The sequence below is a fragment of the Physeter macrocephalus genome, chromosome 8 (assembly GCF_002837175.3).
Source record: "Physeter macrocephalus isolate SW-GA chromosome 8, ASM283717v5, whole genome shotgun sequence".
Lineage (NCBI taxonomy): Eukaryota > Metazoa > Chordata > Mammalia > Artiodactyla > Physeteridae > Physeter > Physeter macrocephalus.
The window spans coordinates 137,203,888-137,219,652 of NC_041221.1; the positions used below are offsets into that span (position 1 = coordinate 137,203,888).

Below are 15,765 nucleotides of genomic sequence, written 5' to 3' on the forward strand. Positions count from 1 at the left end.
CCCTAAAGTTAAATCAATCATTCCTACCTAGCAGTCTGCCATCTCTCACTCATGTCCACCATTTCTCCCACAAAAGATAGAATCTACTCCTGCTGGATTTTCCTATTTCAATAAGTGGTACCACTCTCTATAGAGTGATCTTAACCCAAGAAAACATCTCCTTTATCCCCTCTATCAATCACTAAGTTCCATTAATTCTATCTTCTTAATATCTTCTGCCTTCGTATTCATTCTTACAACTGTTTCAGGCCTTGATCACCTCTCACCTACTTTAAAGCCATAACATAACACATCTCTCTGCCTAGAGTCTTCCCCTACCCTAGCAATCCAGCCTCATAATCACTGCTGAAGTAGCCCTCCCCCAAATTACATAGGGTTGTATCACTCACTTTCCTGATTAAAATCCCTCCAATAACTTTCAAAGTTTTCAGGATGAAATACATACTTCTTAGCCTAAGCCTATCGGACTTCTTTATGATCTAGCCTCTATGTCTATTTCTTGAAAGCTTCTTCAACCACCACTCCCCCACATATGGCCTTTCCTCAGCTGTACTCAACTACTTGCAGTTCTTGAACCGCACACGTCCCTCTGTGCTTTCACACATGCTGATCCCTCTGCCTGAAACAAGCCAGCCCTCACCCTTCATTTAGTTTGTTGTAAATAGTTTTAAGCAGTACTTCATTTAGAATGACTGAGTTCTCTCCAATACTCCTCCCACTTGATTGAGATGCCCCCTTGCCCAGTGCTCTCATAAGCTTCCTAGCACACCTCCATCATAGCACTTACCAACTTGTGCTATAACCATTATTTACTTTTCCGTCTCTACCAGACATATGGCTCATGAGGATAGGAACCACCTTACTTAGTTTTGCATCCTCACCATATAAGAGGCACTTAATAATCATGGAATCACTAAATAACACCTAGACCTTCCTAATCTCAATTCTCTTCCTAAATTCTGTTTCCCATATTGATATCATTCAACTGGAAATAACAATGTACTACCCCACAGTCTTTTATCATTTTCTAAAATAACAATTGCTCATTTTAATGGTGCTAGAGATAATCTTGAGAAGAGGAACTATCTCACATCACTTTAATTTCCATAAAAGGACTTACCTACAGACACTATTTAGTCATATCTGTTGCCAATGATCTAAGATTATATAGTCAAGAAAAATATAAAGGCTTACTGTTCTCATTATATCACTAACTTTACTTGTGGGTATGTGTCCTCATTACCTGTGTTATCTTGGCCAAGTCATAATATCTGAACTTTAGTTTTCTCACCTGGTAAAATGGGGACAACAGCCATGTCACTGGATCATGAGTGGGTTTCATGGAATACATACCCTTTCATCTCTGGAACACACACCTCGTATGTGCCTAATAGAGCCTGAAACCTGGCAGACCCTCAAATATTTATTGAACAAATATTTAAATCTTCATTATGCAACATAAAGTAGGGATATCAACAGTTGAAATGAACAAAAAAATGAACATTCATCCCGATCATTAAATACTACCTATATCAACTCTGCAGAGGAGCTTCTGATCTGAAATTTGTCACCAATCAGAGTTATGAGTATAGGTAGCAAGTTCAGAACAGAACTCTTTGAAGTTACTGATCCTACTCTGAGAAGTACAGGATTTACATTATTTATTCTAAACCACAAAGTTACTTTAGATTTAATGGAGGTCAAGCCAGTGCCCACCTTTAAAGGAAATACTTACAAGAAAATGAGAAAGAAGGAAATGTGCAGTGGCTAGAACGTTTGTGTTAGATTTTCTGTGGATGCAATGGAAATAGTAAGGGCTTTGAAATAAAATATGAGGTTCAACTCCCAGACCTGCCTCTTTCCCGCTATGTGACTAGGCAAATTCCTAAAAGTCCTATTAGCCTTTATTTTCTTGCCAAAAAACTAGATGCTAACAATCTTGCAGTGCTATTGAAGGGATCAGATATCAGGTATTTACTATGCAATGCCAGGCATACAGCAGGAACTAACAAATGGAACTTTCATATCAAGGGACCTTGGATCCACCAGAATTAAGCTCTTAGAAAAACTCCTTCATATTTCAAATTGCTGAGATCACAGAGTTACTCACAGAGATTCTGGGCTGTCTTTGAATCCAACACCTTTAACTCTTTCACTTTTTTCTTTTGCACAGATTTCTTTTCTTCTCCACCTTCCTGATCCTTCTTGGCTAGCAAGGGAAAGATTAGAAAAGTATGATTAAGGACAAACCACATCTATGCCTAAATGAACTACTGTCCCAGCCTACAGATACTCTTCACTTCCTCTCTGTTAGTAATGGTCTTCCTATTAAATTCCTTCAAGGGTAACCTCCTCTTTAGCCACCCACCCTTCTATTACTGACTTCCCCCTCCAGCTATAATAAATATATCATTTTCATTTCTTTAATAGTTAGAAATAATACTTTCCCACCCATAGCCTATCTACTTGTAGGGAACAGCAAACTTCCTTTCTGTAAAGGACCAAATAGTAAATATTTTAGGCTTTGCAGACTATGTGGTCTGTCTCAACTGCTCAACTCTGCCACTACAGTGTGAAAGCTGTCACAGACAATACATAAACCAGTGAGCATGACTATGTTCCAATGAAACTTTACTTACAAAAACAGGTGGTCGGCCTAAGGGCTATAGTTTGCCAACCCCAGTACTAGAGTCTTCCACTGTGTTATCCTTTTGTGCTTATTATTACTTATCTTTCAAGCTCTGTCTTGATCATGAATTCCCTATAAACATTTTCTTGATTTCCCCAAATGGTTATGATCTCTCTCTGAATCCCCACTGAATGTGATACTTTTTTATAGCAAGTCCTCTCACTGACTTTGTCATAAGCACATATAATCTCTCCTCTACAAGAAAAGGACTTTGTTATTCCGCTTTGAAAAATCTCATGGCATAAAAATATATTCCTAGTATATAAATATCATGTTGGTACACACACAGAAGGTATAATATACTCCTTTCCTTCTACACTCTTCTCAGATTATTCAAAACCAATGTATTCTTCTCTGATAAATGTAGTCACTCTCTGCTTTGATGAACTAATTTTCATGGTATTTGTTACTTAGATTTCATTCAACAATTAATAATTCAATGTTCATGACATTTCATATATATCATCTTGATCTTTCTAAATCCTGTGTTACTTTTTAAGTGTGGATACCTTCCCACCCCATTTGGATTTTGAACTTCAAGAGCATGGGCAAAATAATTCTTCACTATATTACTCCCTCAGCACCTAGCATGACAGTAACAGTCTCCCAGAAATGATTTACACTGCCTATTGAGAAGGATTCAGCAGCAGATAGAAAGAGAAACAGGAACTGTTCTGGACAGACAATTGTAAAATATTTTGTCAACTTTTCAGAAAGCCTTATGGGACTATCTCTTTAAGAAGTATCAAGAAAGTGACAAAGCTAGTTGCTTTTGAGGAGAGGAATGGGGTGCTTGACTATGGAAGAGGGAGGAATACTATTCAACACAAACCATGTTATACTGGTTGAATTTTAAACCATATGAAAAGTATTACCTGGTATAAATAAATGAGAAAGCGAACAAAGAAGGAAGTTATATGGCAAAAGGTACAAAGAACTATTAATAAAAAAACACATCCTTTGGCCTGAGAGTTCTAACTTGAAGAAGGAAAATGCTAAATAGATGAAGATGAGTTATTTAAATAAAGACTTACTGAGTACCTGCATGTGCCAGGCTCTGTTCTGGGTACCAGGAATAAAACAAAATAGAAAACAGAAAAATAGAGAAAAACTCCTGCCTTCATGGAACTTATATTCTAATAAAGAGAAATAGACAATAAACAAGCTAATAGATAAAATAGTACATTAGATGGTCATTAAGTGCTATGAAAAGAAAACCAAGTAGGGAAGAGAACTGGGGGATTTGATGAGGGGACGGATTATAACTTTAGTGGGATGACCAGGGAAGGTCTTAGTGAGAATGTGACATGACAGTAAAGACCTTTTAGAAGGTGAGAAAGCAAAGCAATTCAGGCAGAGAAAACAACAAATGCAAAGGCCTGAGACAGAAGCAGGCCCTGATGTGCTAAAGGAAAAGCAAAAAGGTCATTATTGGTGGAGTAGATGGAATGAGGGGGAGAGCTGGAGCTGAACTCAGAGAGGCCCTAAAGACAGATCATATAAAAAAATGAAAACCATGGGTAGTCAGATAAAAATTTAGACTTAAAACATCCAGACTGTATCACAAAACCTTAGAAGCAGAGGGGCAAAGTACAAGTAAATCTCTCATTTTATACAGATAAAGTGAAAAGATAGAGTCACTGCTGATGTTGAAAAATAGAAAAAACAGATTCAACTTTTTGCTTGGCAATAAGATAAAAATAAATGAAAAGTATAAATACAAGAAAGAAAGGGATGAAAATGTCATTTCTGTGGAAGATATAACTATATGTAGAATTCAAGACAACTACTAGAAGTAATGAAGAACTACTAATGAATAATTCAGTAAAGATGACAGATAAAAGACAAGCATATGGGCTTCCAGTTTCACCACAATGGAGTAGCCCCATGTGGAGGAAATACTATTATATTTAAAAATTGGGGAAGGTAAAGGGACCTATATGGAAATACAGTTTCTACACCTCACGTGGACTGGTAAAACACTAATATCATTAGACTGGGAAAAGTTATGTGTGTATAATGTAATACCTAGAGCAACACCTAAGCAAACTGTATAAAGTGACATACTCAGGCGTTATAAATAAATTAAAATGGAATAAAAAATATTCAAAAAAACACAGAAAAGTAAGAAAAGAGAAAAGGAGGAAGCATACAGAAAACAAATAACACAGTGACAGACTTAAGCCCTAAAATATCAGTAGTTACCTTTAATATAAACGGTCTAAATATACCAATTAACTGAGATTGGCTGTAGTGTAAGTACCTGACAGTTTTTTTTTATTGTAATATAATACCTGATAATGAACTTTTGATTGCTGAGGCATCCACTTCAAAGACATCCATCTTGAATAAACATATTGCCAGCTACACAACTAGATAAAGAACCAGGCCACCATCCATGAAGTTCCCCATTTAGAAAGCCATGGGTGACCTACATAACTGATCATTTGAGTGACCCTGCTTTTCCTTTTGTGCACTTTAATTCCCACTCTCATGTTTTAAATTCACCAATAAAGAGTGAACCCATGAAACCCTATGCACCTCACCCTCAACCCCAATAAAGGAAGAAGCCCAGGGATGACCTGCAGCCCCCTACCCATCTCTCTTCCTGTGACCTCAATGTGTGGCCTGAGACATGTCATGTCAGGACCTGTGAGCAATAAAACCTTGCTTGTTCTCTGATGCTTGTTGCTGAGGTGCATCTTGCAATCCTAATAAGAACCACAAGGGCTGGTCCAGCCACAACACTGGCCCAGGTGAGTGCCCCCAGGCATTCCCAGGCAACAGCATTAGTAGGCTGAGACCTATACAAAACATGGCAGAGTGGATTAACAAAAGACCCAACAATATGCTATCTGTAAGAAACTTTCTTCAAATACAAAGGCTGAATGTAAAAGGCTGAAAACAGATATACCATGCAAACATTAATTAAAAAAAAAAAGTAGAGTGGCTATATTCTATCCAGTGAGTAGACTTTAGAGCAAAGAAAATAGCTGGAGACAAAGAGGGACAATTACATGATGATTAAAGGATCAATCCACCAGGAAGACATAACAATTCTAAATGTGTATGTACCAAACAACAGAGCCTTAAACATAAGAAACAAAAACTAATAGAGATGAAATGAGGAAACCAGCATAGCCAAGCCACAATAATACTTCAAGGCATTAATACCCTATCTCAATAATGGGTGGAACGCTATACAAAAAATCAACAAGGATATAGAAGTGAACAGTAAAATCAATCAACAGGGTCTAATTGATATATACATATATAGAACACTTCACCCAACAACAGAAGAATAAATTTTTTTTAAGTGCTCACTGAATATCCACCAAGAAAAATATCCACCTGGGCCATAAAACAAACCTCAACAAATTTAAAGGGTTAAAATCATGGAGCATGTTCTCTGACCATAATGGAATCAAACTATAAATCAATAACAGAAAGATAACAGGAAAACATCCAAACACTTGGAAACTAAAGAACCACTTCTAAATAATTTGTGGGTCAAAGAGGAAATCTCACAATAAATTTAAAAATACATTAGAAATGAACGAAAATGAAAGTACAACATATCAAAATATATGGGGCATAGCTGAAGCAATGCTGAGAGGGAAACTGACAGTGCTAAGTAAGTTTATATTAGAAAAGAAGAAAGAGCTCAAATCAGTAATCTAATTTCCTACTTCAACAAAGTAGAAAAAGAAGAAAAAAAATAAACCCAAAGCAAGCAGAAGGAAGGAAATATAAAAGAACAGAAATCAGTAACAATGAAAACAACAGAAAAAAAAATCAACGACACAAAAAGCTGGTTTAAAAAATTAATTAATAAAATAGATACACCTCTAGAAAGACTGACAAAGATAAAAAGAGAGAAGACCTATCTCTCCAACATCAGGAATGAAACAATATCACTTTAGGTCCTGCAGCCATCAAAAGGATAACAAAGGAATAATACAAACAACTTAGTACTCATAAACTGAACAATTTACCAAAAAATGGACCAATTCCTCAAAACCCACAAACTACTGAAACTCAACCAAGATGAAACAGATAATTTGAGTACTACTGAAATCATTTAAAAAACTGAATTCATAACTAAAAGTCTCCTGAACAGAAAATCTCCTGGCCAAAAGGTTTCACTAGAGAATTCTATCAAACATTTCAAGAAAAATTAATGCCAATCTCCTCCAAAAAATAAAAAAGGAAGAAATACTTTCTACTTCATTTTATGAATGCCACCAAATTATCCACTTTAAATGGTTAATTTTATGTTAAGTAATTTCACCTTAATAAAAAATTTGTAATTTTTAAACATCTGTTTAAGATATTTAAAATCACTAATTAAATCAGTGAAATCTGGACATGGATTGTATATTAGATAACAGTATTATATCAATGATAAATTTCCTAAATGTGATAATTACACTGTAGTTATGAAAAAGAAAGGCCTTATACTTGGGAAAGGCATGCAGAAGAACTTAGGGGTAAAAGGCCATGATGTTGGTACTTTATCTCAAACAGTTCAGTTAAAAAAGAAAAAGAGGGCTTCCCTGGTGGCGCAGTGGTTGAGAGTCCCCCTGCCGACGCAGGGGACACGGGTTTGTGCCCCGGTCCGGGAAGATCCCACATGCCGTGGAGCGGCTAGGCCTATGAGCCATGACCGCTGAGCCTGCGTGTCCGGGGCCTGTGCTCCGCAACAGGAGGGGCCGCAACAGTGAGAGGCCCACGTACCACAAAAAAAAAAAAAAAAAAGAAAGAAAAAGAGAGAATATTCACAGCAGCATTATTCATAATAGACAAAACATAGAAACAATCCAATGTCCACCAACTGACAAATGGAAAGACAAAATGTGGTATATCTATACAGTAGAGTAGTATTCGGCCATAAAAAGGAATGAAGTGCTAATACATGCTAAAACACGGGTGAACCTTGCAAACATCATGATTAGTGAAAAAGTCAGACACAAAAGTGTACATATTGGGCTTCCCTAGTGGCACAGTGGTTGAGAGTCTGCCTGCCGATGCAGGGGACATGGGTTTGTGCCCCGGTCCGGGAAGATCCCACGTGCCGCGGAGCAGCTAGGCCTGTGAGCCATGGCCGCTGAGCCTGCGCATCTGGAGGCTGTGCTCCGCAACGGGAGAGGCCACAACAGTGAGAGGCCCGCATACAGCAAAAAAAAAAAAAAAAAAAAAAAAGTGTACATATTGTATGAGTACACTGATACAAAACATCTAGGACAGGCAAATTCAGAGACAGAAAGTAGATCAGTGGTTGCCAAGTTGGGGGAAAAAGAAGTGGAGAGTGACTGCTAATGAACTGAGGGTTTCTTTTGATAATGTTCTAGAATTAATTCAGTGGCTGTACCACTTTGTGATATACAAAAGACCATGGAATTGTACACATTAAGGGTGAATTTATCTTAATACATAAATAAATACATACATGCATACAATGAACCACAGGTCTAGATAGAAACCCTAAAACTATTAACCTTCTAAAAGAAATCATATGGAACTCCCTGGTGGTCCAGTGGTTAGGACTTGGTGCTTTCACTGCCATGGCCCAGGTTCAATCCCTAGTCGGGGAACTAAGCTCTCACAAGCTGTGCAGCACAGCCAAAAAGAAAAAAAAAAGACATCAGAAAAATTTTCACCACTTTGGAGTGGGCAAAGATCTCTCAGAAATAAAAAAGTACAAACCCTGTGGTAGGAAGAATCCTAAGTTGGCATCCTGGGATTTTCTTGGAGTTCTAGGAAACTAGGAGTTTCCCTCCTAGTGCACATACCCTGTATAATCCTTTCCCTTGAATGTGAGTGGGCTTGACTTATTCTGGTGAGCCCTTTTTTTTTTTTTTTCTTTTTTTCTTTTTTTGCGTTATGCGGGCCTCTCACTGTTGTGGCCTCTCCCGTTGCGGAGCTCAGGCTCCGGACGTGCAGGCTCAGCAGCCACGGCTCACGGGCCCAGCCGCTCCACGGCATGTGGGATCCTCCCAGACCAGGGCACGAACCCGTGTCCCCTGCATTGGCAGGCGGACTCCCAACCACTGCGCCACCAGGGAAGCCCCTGGTGAGCCCTTTTAAACAAGGGTTTAGAGCTCAGAGACAAGAGAAGTCCAAGAGATTTGAAACTGAAGCAGATGCTCTCTTGTTTTTCTTGAAGAAGCAACTGCCATGTTGTGGAGAAGGCCATGTGGCAGGAAATGGTGGGCAGCCTCCAGGAGCTGAGAACAGCCACTGGCTGATGACCAGCCAGAAAAGAAGAACCTGTGTCCTACAATTATAAGGAACTGGATTCAGCCAAATACCACATGAACATGGCAAAGGACACTGAGTTCCATAAGGCAATGCAGCCCAGCCAGAACCTTGACTTCAGTTTGGTGTGACCATGAGCAGAGGATCTAGCTAACTTGGATTCCAGACCCATGCAAACCGTGAGATAATAAATCTATGTTGTTTTAAACTGCTAAGTTTGTGGTAATTTGTTCACGGCAATAGAAGATAACACAAAACATAAAAGAAAAAATTGATAAAGTGGACTCTATAAAAATTTAAAAGTTTTATTCTTCAGAGACACTGTTAAGAAATAAAAAGACAAGCCACACACTGGGAGAAAATGCCTGCAAAACACATTTTTGATAAAGGACTAGCGTTCAGAACATATAAAAAAAGTCTCATGAGTCAACCATAAGAAAACAAACAACCCAATTTTTTAATACAGGCAAAAGACATTTGGACACTTCACCAGAGAAGATACACAGATGGTAAGCATAGAGAAGGATGCTCAGCATCATTAAGTCATTAGGAATATGAACTAAGAATTAAATTAATTAGGAATTAAAACTATAATGCCCAACCCACTAGAATCACTAAAATGGAAAAACAAAACTGATGATACTAAGTGCTGGTGAGGATGCAAAGCACCTGCAACTCTCATAAACTGATGGTGGAAATGAAAAAAATGGTACAGCCACTTTGGAAAGTAAAGTGAAAACAGTTTGGCAGTTTCTTATACAGTTAAACAAACATTTATTGTAACATATGACCCAACAGTCCCATTCCTAGGTATCTGTCCAAGAAAAAGAAAAACATGTATGTCCAGACAATATCTTGCATGCAAATGTTTCTATTGGCTTTATTCATAAATGCCAAAAACTGGATTCAACCCAAATGTCCATCAGCCAGTGAATGGACATAAGGAAATACTACTCAGCAATAAAAAGGAATGACCACTCATGCAAACAACATGGACAGATCTCAAACACATGATGCTTGGTGAAAGAATCCAGACTTCAAAGACTCCTCAGTGTATGATTCCATTTATATGACATTCCGAAAAAGACAAAAACTGTAGGGACAAGAAAACACATCAGCCCCTGCCAGGGCCTAGTGGTGAGGAGAGGGGATGGACAAATGGGGAGGAGGAAACTTTAAGAGTGATGAAAATGTTCTCTATCTTTACATGGCTGTTTACATTTGTCAAAATTCACAGAAATGTACACATAAAAAGGGTAAATCTTACTGTATGCAAATTATGCCTCAATAAACCTGACTAAACACACTGTATCTTCAAGGCCAATAAAATATATTAGTATAAAGCTATAGTAACTCTAAGAGTGATAATGAAAGAGGAACAAATGAAGTTCTTAATAATAAATAATAATAAATAGAAGAGATTCTAGAAATAGACACGAAATACATTTATGTGCTAAAGTAGAAACTCAAATTAATTTTAAAAAGTATAGTCTAACACAGAGTTGGTAAACTTTCTTAAATGACCAAAAAGTAAATATATGGCTCTGTGGGCCACAGTTTCTGTTGGAACTACTCAACTCTGCTGGTGTAATATTAAAGAAGTCATAGCCAATATGTAATCAAATGGGCATGGCCACGTTCCAATAAAACTTTATTAACAAAAATGGGTTGGTCATACAGTTTTCTGACTCCTGATCTAATCAATAGTGTTGGAACAACTGGCTCTCCATTTTTAAAGGAAAATAGTTAGATCCTAACTTTACACTATTCACAAAAATAAATTCCAGATACATTAAACAGCTGAATGTTAAAAACCAAAATACAGTATTATTTTGAATAAATGAAAACTTTCCTAAGAATAACACAAAATCAAGATGGTATAAAGGAAAAGAAAGACTGATTTGAGTACATAATTTTCATTTTTCAATGTGAAAATCATCATAAAATATATGAAAAGAAATGTCAATTTCCATTCCCAGTACTGGGGGTCAAGTCTCCCATGGAAAAACATCTAAAAATGCTGGTATAGTATTTTAAAAAATCACCTTGAAGCACAGAAGAGCTGAGAAGATGATGAATTGCTCCAGAGAAACAGTGAGCAAAACACTGGAGCATTGTTCCAATATCAGTTTGAGGGCTTTGTGCAGCAAGGGTACACAGGGATCAAGATCCAGTTTCTGCCTAATGTGGGGAATCTCATACGAGACTCTCTCCTCTTTAGCTGGGAACCCAAAAGGCTACATCCTCAGAGATAAAAGTGATCACAACAGGCTTGCACTTGGGAGCCCTAGAAAGCCTACACTCTAGGAAGAGGGTGAACCAGAGGTAGATCAAGCCTTTCCAAAACCACAACCAAACCTTGGCATAGCTCACTCCCTGACTGCATGAAGGTGATCAGCCCACACACATCTCTCTGCCTAGAGAGGAAAACACAATAGGAACAGACTTATGCATGATCCAGACATTGGAGCTTTAAAGTAATGATAGCTAACATGTTCAAGAATATTGAGGGAAAAATAAAAATAGATGAAGATGGAGAAGTTTATCACAGAACTAGAATTTATTTAAAAAAATAAATAAATGAACATTCTAGAACTAAATGAAATTAAGAGCTCTACAGATGGGTTTAACTAGAGACACAATAGAAGTTAGTGAATTGCAAGACAGATCAATAAAAAAGATACAAACTACAGCAGAGGGATAAAAGATGGAAAGTAACAAAAAGAGTGCAAGGGATGTGTGTAATTGGAGGCCCAGAAAGAGAAGAAAAAATTGGACAGAGCAATTAACAATATGGTGCTGTACATGTAAAAACTCGTTAAGAGGATAGATCTCATGTTAAGTGTTCTTCCAACAAATATGAAAATGAAAACAAGGGGACTTAAGAAGTCTTTTGGAGGTGATGGATATTTTACTACCCTGATTGCAGTGATGCTATCACAGGTATATGCATATGTCCAAACTCATCAAGATGTATACATTAAGTATGTGCAATTTTTTATATATTAAATATACCTGAATAAAAAGCTGAAGGCTGGAGAAGGGGGAGAAATGTGACTTGGAGCATGGGAGAAGTCCCAGGATTTCAGTCTCAAACAGAAGCCTTAGACAGGTACTCAGAGAAAGTAAAATATTAAAAATAACAAAACAAAAAAGCCCCATGACACACACGTAAAATGGAATGCTAAATGTGATATTCACTGGCACTGAATTTGAAAGCAAAATAAAATGCCAATAATTAAAACAAAAAACAAGAAAAACTAGACAGGAGCAATATTTGAAGAGAAAATATTTGTTCTAAAAGTGATGAAGACTTCAACACACAGAATCAAAAGCTCAGAGAACCCCAAGTATGAATACAAAGAAAACCACACTATAGCACATTATCACAGTAAAACTGCTAAAAGCCAGAGTAAAAAAAAAAATTCTCAAAGTAGCAGGAAGTGGGGAACATATCTTCAAATGAATAACACTGACAGTGGAGGGTTTGTTTGTTTGTTTGTTTCTTAAGGGAAAACAAAAAATATCCTTCAAAAATGTAAGTGAAATAAAGATATATCCAGACAAAAACAGAATTCATTACAAGTAGACCTGAACTAAAATAAATAGTAAAGGGGGTATTTATTTATTCAAGCAGAAAATAAAGTATCCCAAAAGGAAATACAGAAATGCAGGTAGGAAGGAAAAACACTAGAAAGGAGTTTTTAAGTGAATACTGATATTATAAAATATTAGTAAAAATGTCTGTAGGGTTTCAAAAATATGTAGAATTAAAATGCATGAAATCCATGATTCAAAAGATGTGTAGTACATGGAGTTAAAATATTGTAAAGTTCTAACATTACCTGGAAGGTGGTAAAAGTTCTAATATTTATTAGGTTGTAATAAGTCAAGCATGCATGTTGTAATTTCTAAGGTATACACTAAAAGGATAGTAAAAAAAAATGTGTAACTAAGAATAGGGGAAATGTGAAATAATAAAGTTTTAAATGAATCAGTAAGAACAGAAAAAAAGGATGTAAATTGGAAAAATCAAACAGAAAACAAAGAGCAATTTGGTATATATCAATTCAAGTGGATTAAATACTTTGCAATGAAAAGACTAAGATCATCAGACTGGATTTACAAAACACACACACTAAATATGTACTGCTTACAAGGGACACACCTTAAATAAAGACACAGAAGTCTTAGGACAAAATAGTGGAAGAAAATATACTAACCAAAAGAAAGCTGATGTAGCTGTACTAATATCAGATAAAGATTTTATCTGTAATAATGCTACTGCCTTGAATAGACACATTTCATAGTGATAAAGGGTCAATCCAGAAGGAAAATATGATCATTCTAAGTCTAAATACATCCAATAATTTAGTTTCAAAATATATAAAGTAAAAATTGGCTGAACTAAAAGAAAAGGGTAAATCCATAACTACAGCGGAAGAATTAACACCCTTTGTACAGTAACTAATAAAACAAGCAGACAAAAACTTGGAAGGGATATAGAAAATATGAACACATCTAACAAACTTGACCAAACTGACACATTAGAACAATGCATCCAACAGTAACAAATTACACCTTTTTTTCATACACACACAGCACACTTACCAAAATTTACCATATGCTGGGCAAACCAACAAGTTTCAAAGGATAGAAATCATTCAAAGTATTTTCTCTGATCACACTAGCATTGCATTAAGTTGGAAATCAGTAAAAGGATAACTACAAAGTTCCCAATTATTTGGATACTGAATAAATATCCAAATAACTCTGGAGTCAGTGAAGAAATCACAAAATTAGAAAATATTTTGAACAGAATGAAATCAACATATTACATAGAACAGATAGAACTAATAGAAAACACAAAATAAGATGGTAGATTTAAATCCAAATACTTCAGTAATTATTTTAAATGCAGACAGACTATATGCTCCACTTAAGACCAACATTATAGATGATGAAGGTATATTAATATCAGACAGTTTTCCAGGCAACAAAAAGCATTAAAAAGACAAATAGGGACACACTATAGCAATAAAAATTTTAGTTTGTGAGGAAAATATAAGAATTTTGAATTTGTATGCACCTAATAACAACACATATTTATGTATTAAGATATATAAGGCACCAAAAAAGGATAAGCTTAATCTAATCATGAGGATACATTAGGCAAATCCATACTAAGGGACATTCTACAACTAACTGTTCTATACTCTTTAAAAAATGTCAAGGTATTAAAAGATAAAGACCAAGGAACTACAATGAGGAGTCTGACTCCATTTTTGGTTTAACGGTTGACAGCTGTTAAGCCTCACCTCTCCCACTTCACCTGTGCCTCACATGTGGGCAAAGGAACACAGAGGCCTCAGTGCTCCCTCCTTGGTGCCAGTGGAGTTTCAGACTATGCAAGGTCCTTGTGCAGGAACTCTAAGCCTGGCCCTACCCTAAGCACAATAAAAACTTAGGTCAGTCTCCTTTCCTTGCCCTTTCAAGCCATTTCAAACCTGCTTGAGAGGACTATTCTCCTCTTCCCAGAGACCTCAATCATTTAAGTTAATAAACCTTTTCATACCCTCTTGGTGTGTGGGGGGCATCATCATTCTTGACATCCAAACCAAATTTTGAGTAGGGGTCCATATGCCTTTGCAGGTGACCATAACAGAAATTATTCCCAATTAAAGAATACTAAGGGACAACTGAATGCAATGCATGATCCAGTATTTTTTCTGCAAAGAATGTCACTGTGACAGTTGGCAAAATCTAAAGGTCAGATTAAATAACATTATTACATTAATGTTAATTTCCTAATTTTGATATGTGGTTATGGATCTACTATTAGCACATGCACACCGAAGGATAAAAAGGCAAATGATCTGTATGCTTCAAAAAATAATAATAACACACACACAGAAGGGTAAGGCAAATGTGGTAAAATGTTAACATCTCAGGAATGTGGTAAAGTATGTGCAGGAAATTTTTTGCTTTATTCTAGCAACTTTTCTGTAAGTCTGAAATTGATATAAAAAGTTGATGTAAAAACTTAAAAGAAAAAATATAAAGCAAAAACTGACAGAATTACAATGCTAAATCCACAAAGTGGGGTGTTTCAACCATTTATCTAAGTAACTGATAAAACAAGCAAACAAAAAGTAAAGATACAGAAAATTTAAGCAACACAATTAACAAACAGGACCTAATGGAGATATATATAACACTTCATGCAACTGAAGAACAAATACATGAATTTCAAGTGCACATAGAACATTTATAATATTTAACAATATTCAGAGTCATAAAAGAAAACACAAATTTCTTAAGACTGAAATCACAAGAGCAGTGACCAGTTAGGCCTCCCCTCCTAAAGTACTGATTGTTAGTGCATATTAGCCAGGTGGTGCACTTTAGCTACCTTGGACAATGCTATCAAGTATGCTGGGAAGGGAAGAAGCCCTCTCTGCATGTGGAAGAGCCCATGTTTGGACTCCCCTTCTTCTGACATTGCAACAATAACAGTAACAACCAGACAACCAGGACATGTGGGTGGAGTCCATCAGGTAATGCTGTGCGAAGTAAACTACCTCAAGGTATGAAATCACCTCAGCAATTACTTTCCTTTTTGTTCCCCCATCTCTTCTCTTTTTTTTTAAATCTTTTTTTCTTTGTGGCTTGCTGATTTCATATAAAAAAGAAAAGCGAAGCAAAAAGCAAAAAAAAAAACCCAGAGGGCTTCCCTGGTGGTGCAGTGGTTGAGAGTCCGCCTGCCGATGCAGGGGACACGGGTTCGTGCCCCGGTCCGGGAAGATCCCACATGCTGC

At 36.6% G+C, this 15,765-nt stretch overlaps 1 protein-coding gene across 1 annotated transcript in view; it reads right to left on the bottom strand.

Moving 5' to 3' along the window:
- Positions 1 to 15,765, bottom strand: part of LOC129392350 (protein diaphanous homolog 1-like) — a 42,497-nt gene that overhangs the window by 15,746 nt on the left and 10,986 nt on the right. Inside the window, exon 3 of the mRNA XM_055086810.1 lies at positions 2,111 to 2,209. Coding sequence (XP_054942785.1) covers positions 2,111 to 2,209 — 99 coding nt within the window. The remainder of the gene's footprint in view (positions 1 to 2,110; positions 2,210 to 15,765) is intronic.